The 19,667-nt window shown below is 39.6% G+C and overlaps 1 protein-coding gene across 9 annotated transcripts in view; it reads left to right on the forward strand.

Moving 5' to 3' along the window:
- zswim8 (zinc finger, SWIM-type containing 8) overlaps positions 1-19,667 on the forward strand; it is a 79,627-nt gene that overhangs the window by 13,137 nt on the left and 46,823 nt on the right. For 8 of the 9 annotated variants that reach the window (XR_013327998.1, XM_077729105.1, XM_077729106.1 and 5 more), the window contains 2 exons: positions 12,053-12,151; positions 18,851-18,975. Coding sequence is in view for 8 of the 9 variants with exons in the window: in XM_077729105.1 (XP_077585231.1) it covers positions 12,053-12,151; positions 18,851-18,975 (224 nt within the window). In the remaining variant the exon portion in view is untranslated. Of the gene's footprint in view, positions 1-6,213; positions 6,236-12,052; positions 12,152-18,850; positions 18,976-19,667 lie in introns of those variants that run through there. The other variant, XM_077729112.1, reaches the window with a different exon arrangement.

Here is a 19,667-nt window from a genome sequence, read left to right on the forward strand (position 1 = left end):
TGCTGTATCTGCTCTAGCATTTCCTCTACTAATTATGTCACTGCTGTTAGCATGCACCTTACATTTGTATACAGCTATGTTGTTGGGCTTAAAACCCCAATTAAATATGCTAGCTGTTATTTTATTATGATCACTGTTTCCTTATTAAGATTGATAACTATTTGATTTTTCCTTTCCTCCAATATTCACAAATTAACTAATCATTCTAAAAACAGGAAAAATACAAAAAGCAAACCAGGCTGCGTTCTGCTCAGAAAAACAGATTTCCCGTTCTATACAACCGTTGCTTCGAATCAATTAATATCCAGAAACAAATGCACCCATTTATAATTCTGAATACAGTTGAACCCACTAAAGTGTAACCACGCCTTGTTTGTCAGGGTTAATAATTTTGGTGCTCGGTCGCTGGTCTTTTGTTGAAACCAGCTCTCAAAATTATATTCATGAGAGTGTTTAATATCTAAGTACTGTTTAATATCTAAGTACATTTGACCGGCGAGCAAAAGACCAGCAACCAAAAGAACGGCGACCATACCTCTGGTCACGATAATTTTAGCATAATTGTGTTTATTAGAGCAATTAAAACTCATTACTTATTAATTCCCAATTAGTTCAATAATGTGTATCGCGTTTATTAAACTTCTTTTTTTTTATTTAAAATATCCCAATCCAGTAGTCTTTTTATCAAATGTAACATTCCATTGTCTTTGGAGTTTGTCTATCATCTCCTATAAAACTTTCTTAATCAATATTTTTCAATAGTCAAGCATACATTTAAAATCTAGTTACATGTCTTTCAATTTCCTTTCTAATTGTTTACTTTAACTGTATAAGAAGGTTTGGTCTCAATAGAAACACTTTCTCTCTTTTTTATGGGGACAATAAAACCAATATACAAAGTTCCTTATGGCTTACGGCATTGATCCCCGAGCAATATTTCCAATCAATATTGGAGTGCTTGCCATTACGTCTGATCACGTCAAAAAGTTTATATTACCTTTCTCCTCATACATTTCAACTGAGAGAACCTTCTTAGAGTGCACAAGGTGGATCCCGCTATTTTCATGTCTGCTGGTTGGTCAGCAATACTTGTACGGACCTTCGCATTTTGGGTTGCTCGTGCGTCTTCTCTATACTTTGGGTTGAGTACACCCTTGGAACCACAGTTGGTCCAGTTTGTTTCCTGTTGAGAAGCAGTCTCCTTGCTAACCCAAATAAAATTTCTTTAAAGTTGTTTCTTTTATGTAGATAGCCAGATTAGACTCATCATCCAGCTCCAATCCTGTCGTGAATGATGGCATTTTGTATAGTCCATATTTTTTTGTCCGGTTGACCTCATCATTTAGGTGCAATGATTTCATAAGGAAATATGTGACCTTTTGTCAATCCCGTGAATTATTCTGTTAACATAAATTTGCATGCCATTATCACTATAGATCAATGGTACTTTGGAATTTCATATCATGCTCCTTCTTTGTTTTTTCACTTCAGTGCTCCCAAATTTCCCATAGCAGATTTGTTCCTCCACTTCAAGTTTCACATCTGGAGTACTGCTGCTGCAGTTTCATCAAAAACTTCTTTGGACTAAACAATTTTCCATCATTTCTTTAATCGCCATCCAAGGAAAAAGGCTTATTGGCGATTTCAGAAATTGATTCACATTTTCTAAATCATTTTCCACCTTGATATATATCTTCGTGGTCGGCCAATTATAACGCAAAAAGACAAACAACCATTCACACTCACTCATTTTCAGACATCAGTGGTCTGCAATTTTTTATCATCACTAGATGACGCCATCCCCAAGTCGGGCTTCTTAGCTGCTAATCACTTTTCGCTGTCTCATGGCAATAGGCATTCTCAAAGGAAATAGGTCAATGTTGTTTGGTTGACATTAAATGTTTGATGCTTATGCAATATGTGATATTGTAATAGTCATTAATATGACTCATGCGAAAGAATATTTCATCTGCTGATGGGCAACACAGGATGTATATTCCGTGCACTGAACACGTGATGTTTATTCCATCCCAAGGAAATCATGCCAATCCTAAATTAATTATTTTATCTAAACTTGCCAGGTACAATTTACCCAATAATTTGGATAAATGCCATTTCTGCATTGACATCATGTTTGATGTCAATAATTTGGATGAATGCCATTTGAAAAATGAAATGAAAATCAGACATAGGCATTGTCGTCATCATTGACTTGACAAAAAGCCTAGTAGTCATCAAACCCTCAGCAGTTTGAAATCACTAATATTCTAATTGATTCTTAATACTTAAGTCTAAATCGCAAATCACTCTCGTTTTGCTAAAATAGCTCAATTGCGCTAGCTGAATTGTGCTGGCTGAATTCCTAATCTGCTACAAGCCTGTGTTTATTTAAAATAAGAGCCATTTTTTGTAGCTACGTCTTACCACAATTAAAATTTAGAGAAACTAACCTTCCACTTCGCCATTTACTAATTATACATTTCAGTGTTTAATAGAAGACCCATAATTTGTCACTAATATATCATAATATTGCTAATTTCCTCTGCCTCTACCTAAATCTCTCTCTGCCCCTCCTTGCTTCATCGTTTGGTGCTAGGTAACTTGAGATGTCTATTGCCTGTGTATTCAAGATGAATCCCCTCCCCCCACCCCCTCGTGCCCTTGGCTTGTGAGTGGAGCCTGGTACGATGACGGGGCTGAACAGGGGGGGGACTGTTTCTTAACAGGCCTAATATCAATCAAAACTGTCATACTGGTGATTTGTTCAGCTTGTTTTTTTTAAATAATTATATTCTTAATTTTTCCAAAATTGAATAGCTTCAATCGCTTTACATATCTTTTCTTGTTTTTCCCCCCCTTTTTTATAGCGTTCTTCGTGATATTTTAGTTTACGCTTTATGGCCTGTAATGGCTCCTCCAACAGTTTGTCATGGCACTTACTCCCACCCCTCTTCCCCATTTCCATGAGGAGACGTCTCCCGCCCAAATACAACGTCTCATTGGTCGGCAAACCATTTAATAGAGGTAGGCGGCGACAAACTTTAGGTGGGAATACATGAACAGGAAAAGGTGGTCACAACAAAATGTGTTGTGCACGTTTTAACCAAGAGGTGTAAATAAATTTGGATTCTAGTAACTTCATATTCATAAGAGTGCATTAGGGTGCAAGATTAAATATAAGAATACAATTCATATTTCAGATACCTTTACACGAGGGAGATGCAATAAGAAATACAGTGCAATGTTATCATAAGCAGCCTCTGACATGCTGGTATCTCAAAATTGTTCTCGTATCTCAAAGCAAAACGTTTCTCAGAATTTTACTCGTATCTCAAATTTATTTTATGCTCTAGCACTCATATGTAAATGTCTTTACTTTGTACTTTAAATTCTGCACTTACAGTTAGAATAGTTCATCTCTGCTTGATATAAATCCCCAAAAACTGGTTAACGGTAGTTTTAGTCCAAGTCCTTGGAGACGAACACTCTTGCATTTGTGTTGAAGAAGTTTGTGAAGGCTTTTGTGAGCCAGGCTTTCCGGTTGCTCTTCCAGTATACAGGTAGCAAGGCTTTGTTCTTAGTTGTATTAAGTTCATTTTGTCGTCTTGTGGCCATGGCTGGCATACTTTATCACAAATATTCGAGGGATAACTGTACTCGGCTGACAAAACGTGGGATGGAAACATTGTCTTGAAACGAATCAGTCAAAACATAGGCTTTGTTCTGGTTTTATAAAGCATGGAGACGGTTGAACTTGTTGATTAAGTCTGGATTTTCCATGAAGCCAGCCTGCAGTATCCTCATAGAGGTAAGATCGGGCCGAAAATATACATCCCGGCTCTAGCCCGATGCAAACATGAAATTACATATTTTATTTATGAGGACTCAGGACTCTCGAGTCGGGAGGAGGAGTGGTGATTTATGGGAATAATTAAACCCTGTCTTTTGTAGCAAAATCTAGGTTAAACAAGACAATGACTCTATAAACATGTATATCCTTTCGATGATAATATAGATGTTTGACGGTCATCACTTTTAATTTTAATTGTATTTGAATTGAATGCTTTTATTGTCATTATACAAGTGTAATGAGATTTAAAAATTTCAACACAATGCACAATTAACAACAGACAGACAAATAAACAATCAATAAATATGAAATTAATAAATAAATATTCCAATTGAGGTGAGCAGAGATAAGCGGGCTTGTTCGGCTTGAAGTCCAGGATGAGTTCCATGGTTTTTGTAGATGTTCAGTGCCAAGTCTCATTACTCGCTGAGTTTATAGCCGCAACAACCAACAAACAGACACATAGAAAATCAATACATTGTAGAGATAAATAATCACTAAATAAAAAATAAAAAAAGTAGTCCAAGTGAGGTCAGCGGAGCGGCCTTGTTCCATCCTAAGTCGAGAATGAGTTCCACGGTTCTGAAGGCATTCAGAGCGCCTTGTTGCACCACTCGCTGACTCTTTGGACGCAACAACAAATAAGAAAACAATTAGAAAATTCATATATTATATAAAACTTATTCATATATATAATCAATGAATTAAATAGCAGCGGCATGCTGTCAGGGCCTTCAAGACCTTCTCTGCTGGCCTAAGAAATATCTGAATCATATATCATATTTTGTCCACCAATACTTATTAAATAATTCCAAATTGTCTGTTAGCTTCCTTTCATTTCTTTTCCCCCTGGTTGCACTGCTTCCAGATGTGTGTTTTCATATTGAAGCATTTAACCAATCACATTTCAGCCATTATTTGTTGCCAGGGTTAGAAATCTGCCTCAAGGCCTTCACGGTCAGTTCTGCAGGCTCTTCTGCATTGAACAAGCGTTGCGTTAATCAAGCATTAAGACTGTGTCTTTAACCAATCAGAATTCGATTTGGTGACACCAAGGCCTAGGGATGCATCATTGCTTTCACCAACTATGATTGGCTAGAAGGCGGGCCAAAGTGAGCCAGCCAGAAATCGCAAACTCCACCCACAATGGCCGACGGAGGAAAACAAATGGATTTGGTTGCAGATTTGCTCACAAAGTTATTTTCTAGACTGACTTTTCCAGAAAAAAATGGACATCATTAAGAAAGGGCGGTCAACTCCTGAGGTAGCAAGACTGTTACAGCCGGGAAAAGGGTGTTTCCGCTACTTTCAGTGCGCTACCTGAGAGCTACCAAACTGTATTTGGAGCGAGTTGCAGAAGCAAATATATTGTTGTTTATTTAAAGCCATTTTCAAGACGGATTGTGCCAGAAATACGAAAGGACAGGCTCGACTTTCATCATTAGCTTCAATAGCGATAGTAAAGAAGGAAGAAATAAAGCAGGAAGGATATTGTGTACAGTTAAAAATGATTTTTGCTTAGAAAAATTTGTCTGTATTCCTAAATAATATTTCAATTATGGGCCCAGTTCTGATATCTGAAAAACTCCAGTGTTTTTATTTAATCACTAAATGCTGCTAGGAAGTGGATTTTACCCAATTTTAGTGCAATTTTTGCCGTTTCGCCATTGACGTCCGTCTTTTCTCGGGGAAATCACCCCTGGCCTGGTTGTAATGTCTCAAAATCTCCAGTATTTGTATTCAATCAATAAATGCTGCTAGGAAGTGGATTTTCCCCCATTTTTGTGCATTGATTTATTAATAATTTTTTATGTGTCGCAGCTGTAACTGCAGTAGAGGTCTTATAGCCATGAAATAGTTTTTGAGGGTTGGATTGATTTGTTAAAGGGGCTACGAGAAAATGCACGGACCGCCACTGCCAAACAGTAATGATAAATTAATAGTCAAGAAATAGTAATGATTAATAAACAGTCAATAAATAGTAATGATAAATAAACAGTCAAGAAATAGTAATGATGGATAAACAGTCAATAAATAGTAATGATATATAAACATTCAAGAAATAGTCATGATACATTAAAAAACAGTTATAAGTTAGACAGTACAGATTTGTGGATATTTTAGTGACATATTTATTAACATGATTTATTCATAGGGAACATTGATTGTGACCAGGGTGGTATGGATCCCCGATGATGTTCCTGGCTCTGCTGAGGGCAGGCAATGTCTTCCAGTGAGGGCAGAGAGCAGCCGGCGATCTTCTGGGCAGTGTTAATTACTTTCTGTCCTGGGCAGTGTTAATCCTTTTTGTCGGCTGCCGTACTTCCAGCGTACCACACTGAGATGCAGTGTGCCAGGATGCTCTCCACAGTGACTCTATAAAAGGTTACCAGAATCTTAGTGTCCATTTTGTTCCTTCTGTGTACCCTGAGGAAATTGAGTCGTTTTCTGGGCCTTTGTCAGGTTCATTAATAATTACCTTCGTCCGTAATTATCAATAACTGCAGGAAGACATCTTATTCAATTATTGACATTTAATTAAATAGAAATGGATACAACAGATAAAAGCCTCCGGAGGGGAGCGTTACAGCAAGTGTCACCTTACAACTTCCGAACGTCTCCTCGAATAGACGTTTTCGTACGTTTCTTATTGCCATGAATCAAAACAATTTACAGAGTTGTTGATCATTCCATCACGTATGAGTAAAAACAACATCTGGGACTACAATAACAATCAAAGTATTTTACCAATAACAAAAACAGGAGACTAGACCTAACAACATTTAGATTAGAGTAATTATACAACCTCCTTGACCTAAGAATCATATAATATAATCATAATCATATAATCGTTACATACAGAAAAACCCGAAGTGCACGGTTACATAACGATAACAATATTCTTGTTATTGGCCGAATAGCCCTGGCCTCGTCACCAAGGGCCCACCAAATCTCAAGGACCCAGATTGGGTGGATTGTTTGTATAACCATCCTGGAACAGGCCGTCCAGGTTAAAGATGACTTGGCGTGACCTCGCAACACTTGGAAAATAGAAAGAGAATGATTTAAACAAAGAAAGGAATTAATACAGAGAATAGAAAGAGAATGATTTAACAAAGAAATGAATTAATACGACTATTATAAAAGTAATACAGAATAAACCCAACAGCCTTCTTCATTTCTGCCGTGGTGTTTGTAGACCAGGAGAGCTTATCCGTGGGTGGACCCCCGGAATTTAAAGGACTGGAACCTGTCTACACATACTCCATTTATGAGGAGTGGGGCCAGATCTGTGTTGTGTTTAAGAAAGTCTGGGATTATTTCTTGAGTTTTCGTGGTGTTCAGTGTGAGATTGTTCACCGAGCACCACGAAGACAGTTTCTCTGTAGGCCGACTCATCACCTCCTGAGATGAGTCCGACACAGTGGTGTCATCGGCAAATTTAAGGATAGAGTTAGACTGGTGGGTTGGTGTACAGTCGTATGTATACAGGGAGCCAGTGCTCAGTGAAATGAAGGAAGAGGGAGGTGGGGACCAAGTCTAACAGTTTGTGGTCGGTTGGTTAAGAAGTTCTTTATCCAGCAGCAGATGGAAGACGATAGTTCAAGGTGGGAGAGTTTTTCAGTCACAATGTCCCTTACCAAAGTGTTGAAGGCTGAGCTATAGTCAATGAAAATGATCCTCACGTAATTCCCATGGTGCTTCAGGTGGCTTAGTGCTGTGTATAGAGCAATGGCGATAGCATCCCCAGTGGACCTGTTTGCTCTTTAATCAAACTGGTGAAAGTCAACTGAGGGAGGGATTGTATTCCTGATATGGCGGACGGCCAACTTTTCAAAGTACTTCATGATCACAGGCGTGAGTCTAACAGGCCTATAATCATTCAGGCTGTCAATGGTTGGCTTTTTGGGGACAGGGATAATGGTGGCAGACTTCAGGCAGGATAGATGATGGATTGTTGCAGGGTGTCCTCGGGCCAAGTTGTTATTATCTTTCTTTGTGCCCTTTTTAACCTCCAGAGTGGAGTGCATGCAGAGGTGAGGGATAGGCAGAGATTGTCTGATCCAGCCAGGTATAGGAGGAAGTGGCTTTATACGCATGTTTGATATTGGAATAAACCTGGTCAAGAGTTTTGTCTCCTCTAGTGTGACACTTCACGTACTGACTAAACTTAGGGAGAACAGTCTTTAAACATGCTTTGTTGAAGTCACCAGCGGCAATTTTGCTTTCCCTCTCTTCGCCCTGTCCGATGTACTCTGAGTGGGCTGACTATCCATGGAGATCCCGGACCTCTCAAGATGTCCTCGGGGATATCATAGGTCCGTTGGTAGTAGTTGTGACAGATGTATCACATCTCGTTCCGAGAGTAAATAAATCCTGGTGACTAGAATAACGAACGACGCCAAACTGGAGAGAATAGAGCCGCTGCACCCATGCATGCCGCCATCTTGGATCTATTATCTTCGATAATGAATCCATCCATCCATATCAGTGTTATTGTGCTTTGCAACAGGGGAGTCATCACGGCCTTTGTTGACTGGTGAAGGCAAAACCACCTCTACATCAACACCAGTAAGACAAAGGACATGGTCATCGATTTTCCGAGGAATCCTCAACAAACCACTAAGGTGAACATCCAGGGTACAGACATTGAAATCGTAGAGAATTTTAAGTACCTGGGTGTTCACCTCAACAACAAAGTGGACTGGTCCACAAATATAGATGCCCTGTATAAAATGGGCCAGAGTCGCCTCTACCTGAATCTACGGTCCTTTGGAGTGTGCAGGACCCCGCTGAAGACTTTTTACGACACTGTGGTGGCATCTACAGTGTTTTATGCAGTGGTCTGTTGGGGATGCGGAAGCAAGGAGAGGGACAGAAACTGGCTGAATAAGCTGGTCAGGAGGGCCAGCTCTGTGGAGGAAGTGGGAGAGCGGAGGATGCTAAACAGGATGATGTTCATCACGGACAGCACCTCCCACCCCCTGCATTAGTCTGTGGAGTTCATCTGTAGCTCTTTCAGCAATAGACTGCTGCACCCTCATTGCAAGAAGGAGCACTTACCCAGATCCTTCTTCACATCAGTTGTCAGGCTCTTTAACAAAATAAATGGCTGAGTGTTAAGACATACTGTATGCATGCATTTACATCTATATGTATGTATGTATATATGTGCTTACATTGGATTTATATGATAACTTTATTCATCCAGTATTTGGGAAATTTCATTGTGGTAGTAGCAAGAGGGTGATTAGACAGAACAGCAAAGCAAAATCACAAAATACAATGGAATTGTCAAATTATTAAGACATAAAAGCAGCAAAAACTCAAAACGAACAAGAGTGGACAGAGCTGCCGCCAGCTGCCGCTTAAAGAGCGCCATTTTGGTTGCGTTAGCAAAAACGGATACAGACTCATAAAGTTGGACAAAAACTGGAACCACACACAGGAACTTTCTTGAGATGGGGAACTTCTGCAGACTGTGACCGAGGTAGAGATTATACAGAGTCGCTCTTCCAAGCTTGTCCGCACAATTCCTTAGTAGTCTCCAGCGGAAGTAAAGCAACAGCAGGGCACAACTCCTCGACTCTGTTGTTGGTAAGCCCCGACAGCTTTTCCATCTTATCCCACGATGGAATGGTTGGTCACAAGCGTTGCCTCTTCTCCCGGCACTTTTGTCCAGCTCTGAAACTCCGGTGCCTCCAAAGTGTTGCTCCTTCTGCTGCGTATTGTAACAGCTAATCCCATGTGTGTGACAGCGTAGGCATGGCTGACTGGTTTCTAAAAAGAAGTAGCCGAAAGAAGCCAGGCTAACAGAACGCTGTAAAACATGAAAAACATAAGTGTACAGAGCTACTGCCACTGGCTCCCGTGTGAACAGATATTTAAATGTATGTGCATGTGTGTATATAAATGTGTGTGTGTGTGTGTGAGTGTGAGTGTGTGTGTGTGTGTGTATATGTATGTATGTATATATATATGTACGTGTACATACACATACATATATAAGCACATATATATGCTGATTTTTTTCTTCAGCTTCAGACTACTGAGTAACTGCGGATAAGCTTGGAAGAGCACTGCATATTCTCCACCTCGGTCACAGTCTGCAGAAGTTCCCCATCTCGTGGAAGACTTCCTGTGTGTGGTTCCAGTTTTTGTCCAACTTTCCAACGTCATTTGAGTCTGATCCAGTTACCACAACCAAAATGGCGCTGCTTAAGCGGCAGCCGGCGTTCGCGGTAGCTCCGTCATCTCTTGTTCGTTTTGTGTATTTTCTGCTTTTATGTTTTAATGATTTATTAATTCCATTTACTTTGATTTGCTTTATACTTTGTGCTTTTGCTTTGCTGTTCTGTCTAATCACCCTCTTGCTACTGCCACGACGTAATTTCCCGAATACGGGATGAATAAAGTTATCCAATTTAATCCAATTGAATGGCATCCGATTCAGGGTCTCCCCTGCCTACTTCCCAAAGTTGGCTAAGATATGGTCCCTGTGACCCTTGTGAGGATAACCGGCATGGCATTTTACAAGTGAATATCTAATATTAGTATTTAGCTGATCTGATTTAATTTGATCTGCCATCACAGGGCCTGAGATCTTCTTACATTCGAGTACTATTTGTCTGTTCTTTGAATTAGAGCATTCAAATTTTTTCATGGTCCACAGCTCTAAAGCAGTTTGCGGAATGTCATCAGCTGAGCTCGTTGATTTTTTTTCAAATAAGGTCTTCAACATTTTATTCTAGTTTTTAACTTTGCAGCACTCTCATTAGGCTTTATGATAATATCTAAATCTAATCTAATCCAAACTAAATTTTATATAAATGCATCTTTGTCAATGTACATGTGTGTGTGTGTGTGTTTATGTGATTGTGTTTGTGTGTGTATATCTGCTCGATCTACATGGATTGTGATGCGGCTGAACCAATTTTCATCAAAATTCAGTTATAATTTAGGCGTCTGAGAGTGTCATGATTAGGTTTTGTGTCAAAGCACCCCAGTATGTATAAAAAATCGATAGTCTAAAAAAATTGAGTTTTCAAAAAAATTGTCCGATTCACACCGAATCAGACAGACGCTTGTTAACTCCCGTCATAAGTGTTAATCCGGAATAAAATAAAATAAAAAAACATTTCAACTCCTACCGAACCAATGTTTAATTTCATTGGTTCAGTCCCCAAAAGCAAACATACATTGACAAACCTTTAATAAATGCATATTTTTCTGTGTGCGAGTGTATCTGTATGTTTGTTTTTTTTCAGTTCGTTCCCTATGGACTCTAAAGTAGTAATGCTTTGAATGTCTGTGGATGTCATAGAATTGGTTTTGTATCAAAATTTTTCCGACAACTGTCGAAAATTTATACGCGAAAAAATCGGATTTCCCCCAAAAAATTGTCTGATTCACACCAAATTTGACACATGTTCACAATTTCGTTAAGGATGTTGATCCAGTTTCAAGATCATGGGTCTCTTAATAGCAGATGAAACCTATAAAACAAAAAAAACAATACACTCCCATTGCGACTTAAACGTCTACTGGATTTCAACAAAAAATTGGCAGGGTTTTGAATCTGGCCGTTCAGAAGGTCCATGCCAAGTTTCAGTTTTTTTTTTTACTGAGCCACAATTCGAAAATAAATTACACTTCAGACTGGTGATTCTCAAAACCACTGTTTTCAGAAAAAATAAGGTCAGCGGCGTGCAGCGAAGCTGAAGGACAAATTGGGGCAAAACTTAGTGCCATCTTTTACTCAACTCTCAAACTATCTATTGGCATACCATGCATACATAGAAAAATCACAAGCAATAACAACCACAGTTGGATCTCGACTTCTTCCAAAACCCACATCCCCTATTCACCCTAACCCATTGCCTCTAGCCTTTTAATATGGGGTGCGCAGAAGTACTAATGTTAGTGTGCAGTGAAAAGGAAGTGCGCTTTCCATTAAAACATACGAGCTGCGTGCGGTAAAACCGCACATGGTACGCTATGTGCACGTTGTGAAATTTGAACTACTACCAAGCCTTACTTAAGGCGCGGCAAACCTGGCCTCTTCTGGTTGTATATGATAAAAATGAATGGAAGAACACATTTTGGCCACAGTATATTATCAAAATTTGCTTCACCTATAGAATACGCAGCAGAAATTCTAGTTTTATAATTTTTAAAAACTTGTATTCCCTTTTTTTGCAGTTGTTTCTCCAACTGGTTCCAGTCCAATAAACCGCAAGCACAGCAGTGAGATGCCTGGTGATGAAGAGCTTGGTTTTGGGGCAGCTGTTTCAGCACTTGGTAAATAACTACTGTATTTTCACTCCTATAAAACGCACCGTGTGATAGAGCGCAGTCTCATTTGCCGGTATAGTTTCAGTTTTCAATAATAGGACACTTTGTTTGAAAGGGCGCTAGCATGACACTAGGCTAGTGTATGTTATTCTAGCCACTAGCGTACCCATGTTATTCTAGCCTCTAGCGTATGTCATGTTAGCTGCTAGCATATGTCATGCAATCTGCTAGCGTATGTTATGCTAGCTGCTATTGTATCCTATGCCATCGGCTATCGTGTGTTATGCTAGCTGCTATTGTATCCTATGCCATCGGCTATCGTATGTTATGCTATCCGCTAGTGCATGCTATGCTAGCTGCTAGTGATAGGTCTGAAAATACAACTTCACAACAAGATCAATTTAAATCGGAAATAGGTTTATTACCGGACTGTATGATGGTTGGAGAATGCTCAGACAGCTGTGAACCTCTCACAGCCTGCCTTCCTTGCAATTCTCTCTGAATGAACGCTAGGTCAGTCTTTATATAGGAACTATAGGGTAATATTTCTAAGACAGTGATGTAGGACACGGCTTATGTAAACAAAACTTTGGGCTAATATGGTTAGACATTAGCAGGTTTAAGTTGTATGCAAACACAATATTTTTATAGCTCCCGTAAACTGCCACAGCCTATCTTATATTGCACATTTCAAACAAACTGTTCCAAAGCGTGTTGGCCACATTCCACAATACAAGGAAACAATTACAAACCCTGCTAGCCAGCCTATGTTACATTTCGTCAGGCAAACAAACAATTGCAAGGCCAGCTAGTTAGCTAACTTACAATTTGTGCTGCGAACAAACAATTGCAAGGCCAGTTAGTTAGCTATCCTACAATTTGTGGTGCGAACAAACAATTGCAAGGCCAGCTAATTGGCTTAATCTACATTCCACTGTCCTAACAAACAATTGTAAAACCAATTTGGCCACATTGGCTCGACATGAACAAACAATTATTAAGCCAGTTGGCAGGTCTACCCCAATAGCTAGCATATGCTAGGCTATCCGCTAGCATGTTTTTTTTAATATAGCACAAGCAAAACTAAGTTTGATAATGCTTTATTGAGGTAAAAGGTACACTCTGATATAAAGAGTTGCGCGTTTAACATGCTTGGCTCAACTATCAGTCAGAGTTGTGTATTTCGGGAACTTGATTCCAGACTTGGCGAAAGCTCCAGCAGCAGTGTTGACCGACAGTTGAACCCAGTCATCCTCAATCCATTGTAACTCACAACATGCATCACCCCAAGCCTTTGATTCTCCTCGCTGTGATATCAGCATTGACAATTCATTCCAAATCTTCACGTACCTGCGACGCTGCCTGCCCGAACTACTGGTTGGCTATCCGTTAGCAAAGGTGTTAAATTGTGTTTGATCCATTGCTTCAATCCATTATCCAACCGTTCACACGTGCATTGTGTTGTCATTCACCTCAGGCATTTCCTCTTTATAGTTCTAATGCGCTGTTACTTTGACCATTGAGAATGTTTTTGAGGGTTAAAAGTGCTGCGAGCACAGAAGTCAAATGCCTTGCCACACCCCTGGGATGCTTTGAATGGATTTACCGTCATTCTCTGAATGCGCGGGTGATTTTTAGGGTGAACGTCCACTGGGTTGATCGCAACAAGTAGCGTGCCAGCAAAATACAAAACCAGTCACTCAAATGAACAGGGTCATAGGAAAATTGAGTTTAGTGCAAAACATAACACACATGTATTCACACGCATGTATCCACAGGCGCGCACACACATTTAAATCCATACAAATGTACACACAAACACATGTATACACATACAGTTGTGGCCAAAAGTTTACATGCGCTTTTGAAGAATAATGTCATGGATCTCCTGAGTTTCCAGTTATTCCAATGACTGATCAGATGCTTCAGATACTTCTTGTCACAAAACACATTCATGAAGTTTGGTTCTTTTATAGCTTTATATGGGTGAACAGAACACAGTGATCAAACCTGCTGAGTCAAAAATATACATACAGCAGCGCTTATATTTGGTAACCTGTCCCTTGGCCATTTTCACTTCAATTGGGCCCTTTGGGTAGCCATCCACAAGCTTCTGGCAAGCTTCTGGTTTAGTCTTTGACCACTCCTCTTGACAGAATTGGTGCGGTTCAGTTAGATTTGATGGCTTTCTGACATGCAATTGTTTCTTCAGCATTGTCCACAAGTTCTCAAATGGGTTTAAGTCAAGACTTTGGGAAGGCCATTTGAAAACCTTAATTCTGGCCTGTTTTAGCCATTCCATTGCCACTTTTATGTGTGTTTGGGGTCATTGTCCGGTTGGAACACCCAACTGCACTCAAGACCCAATCTTCAGTCTGATGACTTTAGGTTATCTTGAAAAATTTGAAGGTAATCCTTCATTTTCCCATTTACTCTCTGTAAAGCACCAGTTCCATTGGTAGCAAAACATCCCACAGCATAATACCACCACCACAGTGCTTGACGGTAGGCATGGTGTACTTAAGGTTAAAGGCCTCACATTTTGTTCTCCAAACATATTGGTAGGCATTGTGGCCAAACAGCTCAATTTTTGTTTTGTACGACCACTGAACTATCCTCCAGATCTTTATCTATGTGATCAGCAGCAAACTTCAGTCGTGCCTTAAGGTGCCACTTTTGGAGTAAGGGCTTCTTTTTGCACGGCAGCCTCTCAGTCCATGGAGATGCAAAACACGCTTGACTGTGGACACTGACATCTGTGTTCCTGAAGCTTCTAATTCTTGGCAGATCTGCTTTTTGGTGATTCTCGGTTCAATCTTCACCTTCCTGACCAATTTTTTCTCAGCAGCAGGTGATGGGACCTGCAGCTGCTTTGAAATGGCTCCAAGTAATTTTCCTGACTTGTTCAAGTCAAGAATTCACTTTTTCAGTGTTTGTGGGTGTTTGCATCCAATGAGCCATATTTAAATGGCCTCAGAGAGGTCACCAGCTGTAGTCACTCATCACTCACAAGAGGTTAAGAGGCCATGAGGCTATGAAGCTCATTTCACTGACACAACTTTCTAAGTCACCAAAATTGCTAATTCGTGTTGCTGTATGTATATTTTTGACCCAGCATATTTGATCACTTTTTTTTCTGTTAACCCAGAATAAAGTCATTAAAGAACCAAACTTCCTGAATGTTTTTGTGACAAAGGAGTGTGTTCCAATCACTTTATCAGAGAAAAATCAGAGTTATAGAAATAACTGGACACTCAAGAGATCCATGTTAATATTTTCTCCACAAGTGTATGTAAACTTTTGACCACAACTGTATATACACATAAATATACACATGCAAATCCATGCATATCCGTGCGTGCGTGTGTGCGTGCGTACGTACGCACATACGTACATACAGTGGGGCAAATAAGTAGTTAGTCAACCACCAATTGTGCAAGTTATCTTACTTGAAAAAATTAGAGATGCCTGTATTGGTAAACATGGGTAAACCTCAACCTTAAGAGGCAGAATGTGGAAAAAATAACAGAAAATCTCTGTTTGATTTTAAAAAAAAAATGCAAATCATGGTGAAAAATAAGTATTTGGTCAATACCAATAGTTAATCTCAATACTTTATGTATGTATCCTTTGTTGACAAGCTTTTCACACGATGTTGCTGATATTTTGGGGCTGCCGTTGGGCAACACAGACTTTCACCTCCCTCTACAGATTTTTTTATGGTGTTGAGATCTGGAGACCGCTTTGCCACTCCAGAGCCTTGAAATTCTTCTTACGAACGCACTCCTTTGTTGCCCTAGCTCTGTGTTTGGGATTATTGTCATGCTGAAAGACCCAGCGACGTCTCATCTTCAATGTCCTTGCTGATGGAAGAAGATTTTCACCCAAAATCTCTCTCTCCTTTACACAGATCACTTGTCCTGCTCCCTTTGCAGAAAAAAGCCCCAAAGCATTATGTTTCCACCCCCATGCTTCACAGTGGGTATTTTGTTCCTCTTATGCAATTCAGTATTACTTGTCCTCCAAACACGAGAAGCTGTGTTTCTACCAAAAGGTTCTATTTTGTTTCATCTGACCATAACTCATTCTCCCAGTCCTCTTCTAGATCATCTACTAAATGCTCTCTAGCGAACCGCAAACGGGCCTGGATGTGTGCTGATTTCAGCAAGGGGACACATCAGGCAGTGCAGGATTTAAGTCCCTGGTGGCGCATTGTTTTACTGAAGTAGCCTTTGTTACTGTGTTCCCAGCTCTCTATAGGTGATTCACTAGGTCCCTCCGTGTAGTTGTGGGATTTTTGGTCACTGTTCTTGTTATCATTTTGTTGCCACAGGGTGAGATCTTCTATGGAGAAAATGGAAGACATTGTATGTCTTCCATTTTCTTATAATTGCTCCCACAGTTGATTTCTTTACACCAAGCGTTTTACCTATTGCAAATTCATTCTTCCCAGCCTGGTGCAGGTCGACAATTTTTTCTCTGGTCTCCTTCGACAGCTCTTTGGGTTTGGCCATAGTGGGGTTTGGAGTATGAAAGACTGAGGTTGTGGACAGGTGTCTTTTATACCGATAATGAGTTAAAACAGATGCTATTAATACAGGCAACAAGCAGAGACCTCGTTAGACCATTTCAGAAGTCCGACCTCTTTGACAGCCATAAATCTTGCTCTTTCGTTGGTGACCAAATACTTATTCTGCACTCTAATTTCTAATAAATTATTTCAAAATCAAACAACGTGATTTTCTTTTTATTTCCACATTCTGCCTCTCATGGTTGAAGTTTACCCATGTTGACAATTACAGGTCTCTCTATTGTTTTCTAGTAGGAGAACTTGCACAATTGGTGGCTAGTCAACCAACAATTGTGCAGCAGCAGGTTCATCAATAATTACCCTTCTTTGTAATTATCAATAACTGCAGGCAGACATCTTATTCAATTATTGACATTTAATTAAATAGATTGGATCACGGATAAGGACCTTAAGGGTAAGGGAACATACATAAAAGCAACAAGAATTCCCCTTGGTCTTCAAAGCATCTCCTCGAATCATCATTCTCGTACGGCTCTTAAGGCCATGAATCAAAACAATTACAGTGTTCCCTCGCTACTTCGCGCTTCAGCTACCGCGGACTGAGAGCTTCGCAGATTTTTTTCAGGAAAAAAAAATTAAAGATATTAAGTCAAAATTATAAATTACATCATTTTACAAGAGGTGTAGACAAAATATTCAATAAGAATTAGTAATTGCATCAAAAACAGGCCAAAGAAATGGTCAATAACATGGTGAGAGTTCAGGAATCGCATTGATGACGTCATGGCTGTTTACAGGCGCATCTTCACCGCCCAAAAAAACAATGTTCACAACTCCTAATAACGATGTTTCTTACGTGCAAAAAACTGCAGAAGATCCTCCATCCGGACTACTATGATGTTTTTGCTTGGTGGTGCTTTTGTGCACGTGTTATACGTTTCTTTAAGCATTTTTGAAGGGGCACGCCTACTTCGCGGAAATGCAGCTATTGCGGGGGGTCCCGATCCCCATTGACCGCTATAACCGAGGGAACACTGTACAAGGTTGTTGATTAATTCATCATGCTGTAATTATAATAACAATCAAGGTATTTTAACAATAACAAAACAGGAGACTAAAACCAACAACATTTGGATTAAAACAATCACGCCTTCATTTGACCTAACAATCATATAACAATTACATAAAGAAGACCGAAGTGCGTCACGAGGTATGGCCACTATGCTGGAATTGGCAGATATCCGTCTTTGTTATTAGCCAGTGACCCTGGCCCCGTTGCAAAAGAGAACAACCGATCTCGAAGCCCCAGATTGGGTGAATTGCTGGATGAACAATCCTTGGATAAGAAGTCCATGTGAGAGAGGACCAGACGATTGTTTATGACCTCGAGCGAAATAATAGGAAGAATGATTTAACAAAGAAATGAATTACTACACATATATGTATAATAGTAATACAGAATAAACCCAACAACCGGCGACCAAACGTCTGTGCAGCGTTTTATTTTATCCTCGTTAGAATGGTGTACCCGCGGCAGAGCTTGCACGCTATTACAAGAGAAGTATACTACTTCCCGTTGGCAAGTCATCGTGCATTATCCTATTGTGAGGACATTTGTGTGCATCGTTATCGGAATATTTTGAAGGGAAGACAAACGCAAACAACCTTCGATAGGTTCCTGCAGCTAAAAGTCTGGTGGAGGCGCATCTTCCGGGGTGCATAATTGCAAATTCTCGTGTGGACTAAAACACACAAAATGAACCAGCATTTTGATGGATTTGCACCATAGATCTTTCACTATGAGTAGAGTAATTAAAGTATTTAGTTTTTAGAAATATATTTAGATGTTAATACGTTAGTCTTTTCATATTCCTGAAACTGTTAATTAATAATACACTTCTTGTTAATTGTACTTGTTTACTTGTATTTTTGTATATGCGGGTAAAAACATGTAGCATGATCATACTTCACGATTTTTCAATTATCACGGCCATAACTGGTCTACATTTTCGTGAAAAACGAGGGATTTGTGTAGTTCAGTTTTAAGATATTTCGACTTTTGTTTTCATAACAATGGTTACCCATTTATTTACTTGGTCTTAAATTGTGAAAGTTGATAATCCCAGTATATGTAAGATAATTCTTTAATGGTATCTTTTTAATTGTGCAATCAGGGATGAAGACAACAGTCAGTGAAGCAGAGCATCCTCTGCTTTGTGAGGGAACAAGACGAGTTAAGGGAGATCTTGCTCTTGCACTCATGATAACATATAAAGATGACCAGACCAAGCTAAAAAAGGTAAGAACAGTTCATACTGACATTTTGCATTTCTATTTTTGTCAGGTTTGCCATTTGACATCCTCAAATACACGCACAGATAAAGAGGAAAAGACAGTCTTCTGGAATTTTCACTTACAAGCAGAACAACCATTCCCAACTCTGTTCTGACCTTACACATCTTTTATGTAGTTTTGTTAAATTTGAGGGCCCTGATTACAAAGTACATCTCAAATCTAAGGGGAGGGGTGGAAATACAAATTAGACGTCTGAGTGTGGATGTGCATTCAAACGTGTAGTAAAAACTAATGAAAGTCAGGAAGCCTTGTGGGGCATCTGTGGTGGATGGATGTGCTGACATGGGACATGGGCCCTGGGGAAATTGTCCAGCAGGAGCTGGCACTAGGGTCTTTCTTTAAAATAATGAATGAACCTCAACCATGAGAGAGAAAATGTAAGGAAAAAAACTGAAAATCACATTGTTTGATTTTAAAATATTTTATTTCAAAATTAGAGTTGAAAATAAGTACTTGTTCACTTACTAACAAGCAAGATTTATGGTTGTCAAAGAGGTCCAACTTCTAACAAGGTCTAACAAGGTCTCCAATTGTTACCTGTATCGGTAGCATCTGTTTTAACTCATTATCGGTATAAAAGACACAAGAGGGAAAGAGAGAGAGAGTTTACTGTTGAAAGCGATCAACCAGGTAATC

This window comes from Stigmatopora nigra, chromosome 12 (genome assembly GCF_051989575.1).
Source record: "Stigmatopora nigra isolate UIUO_SnigA chromosome 12, RoL_Snig_1.1, whole genome shotgun sequence".
NCBI classification, from domain to species: Eukaryota; Metazoa; Chordata; class Actinopteri; order Syngnathiformes; family Syngnathidae; genus Stigmatopora; species Stigmatopora nigra.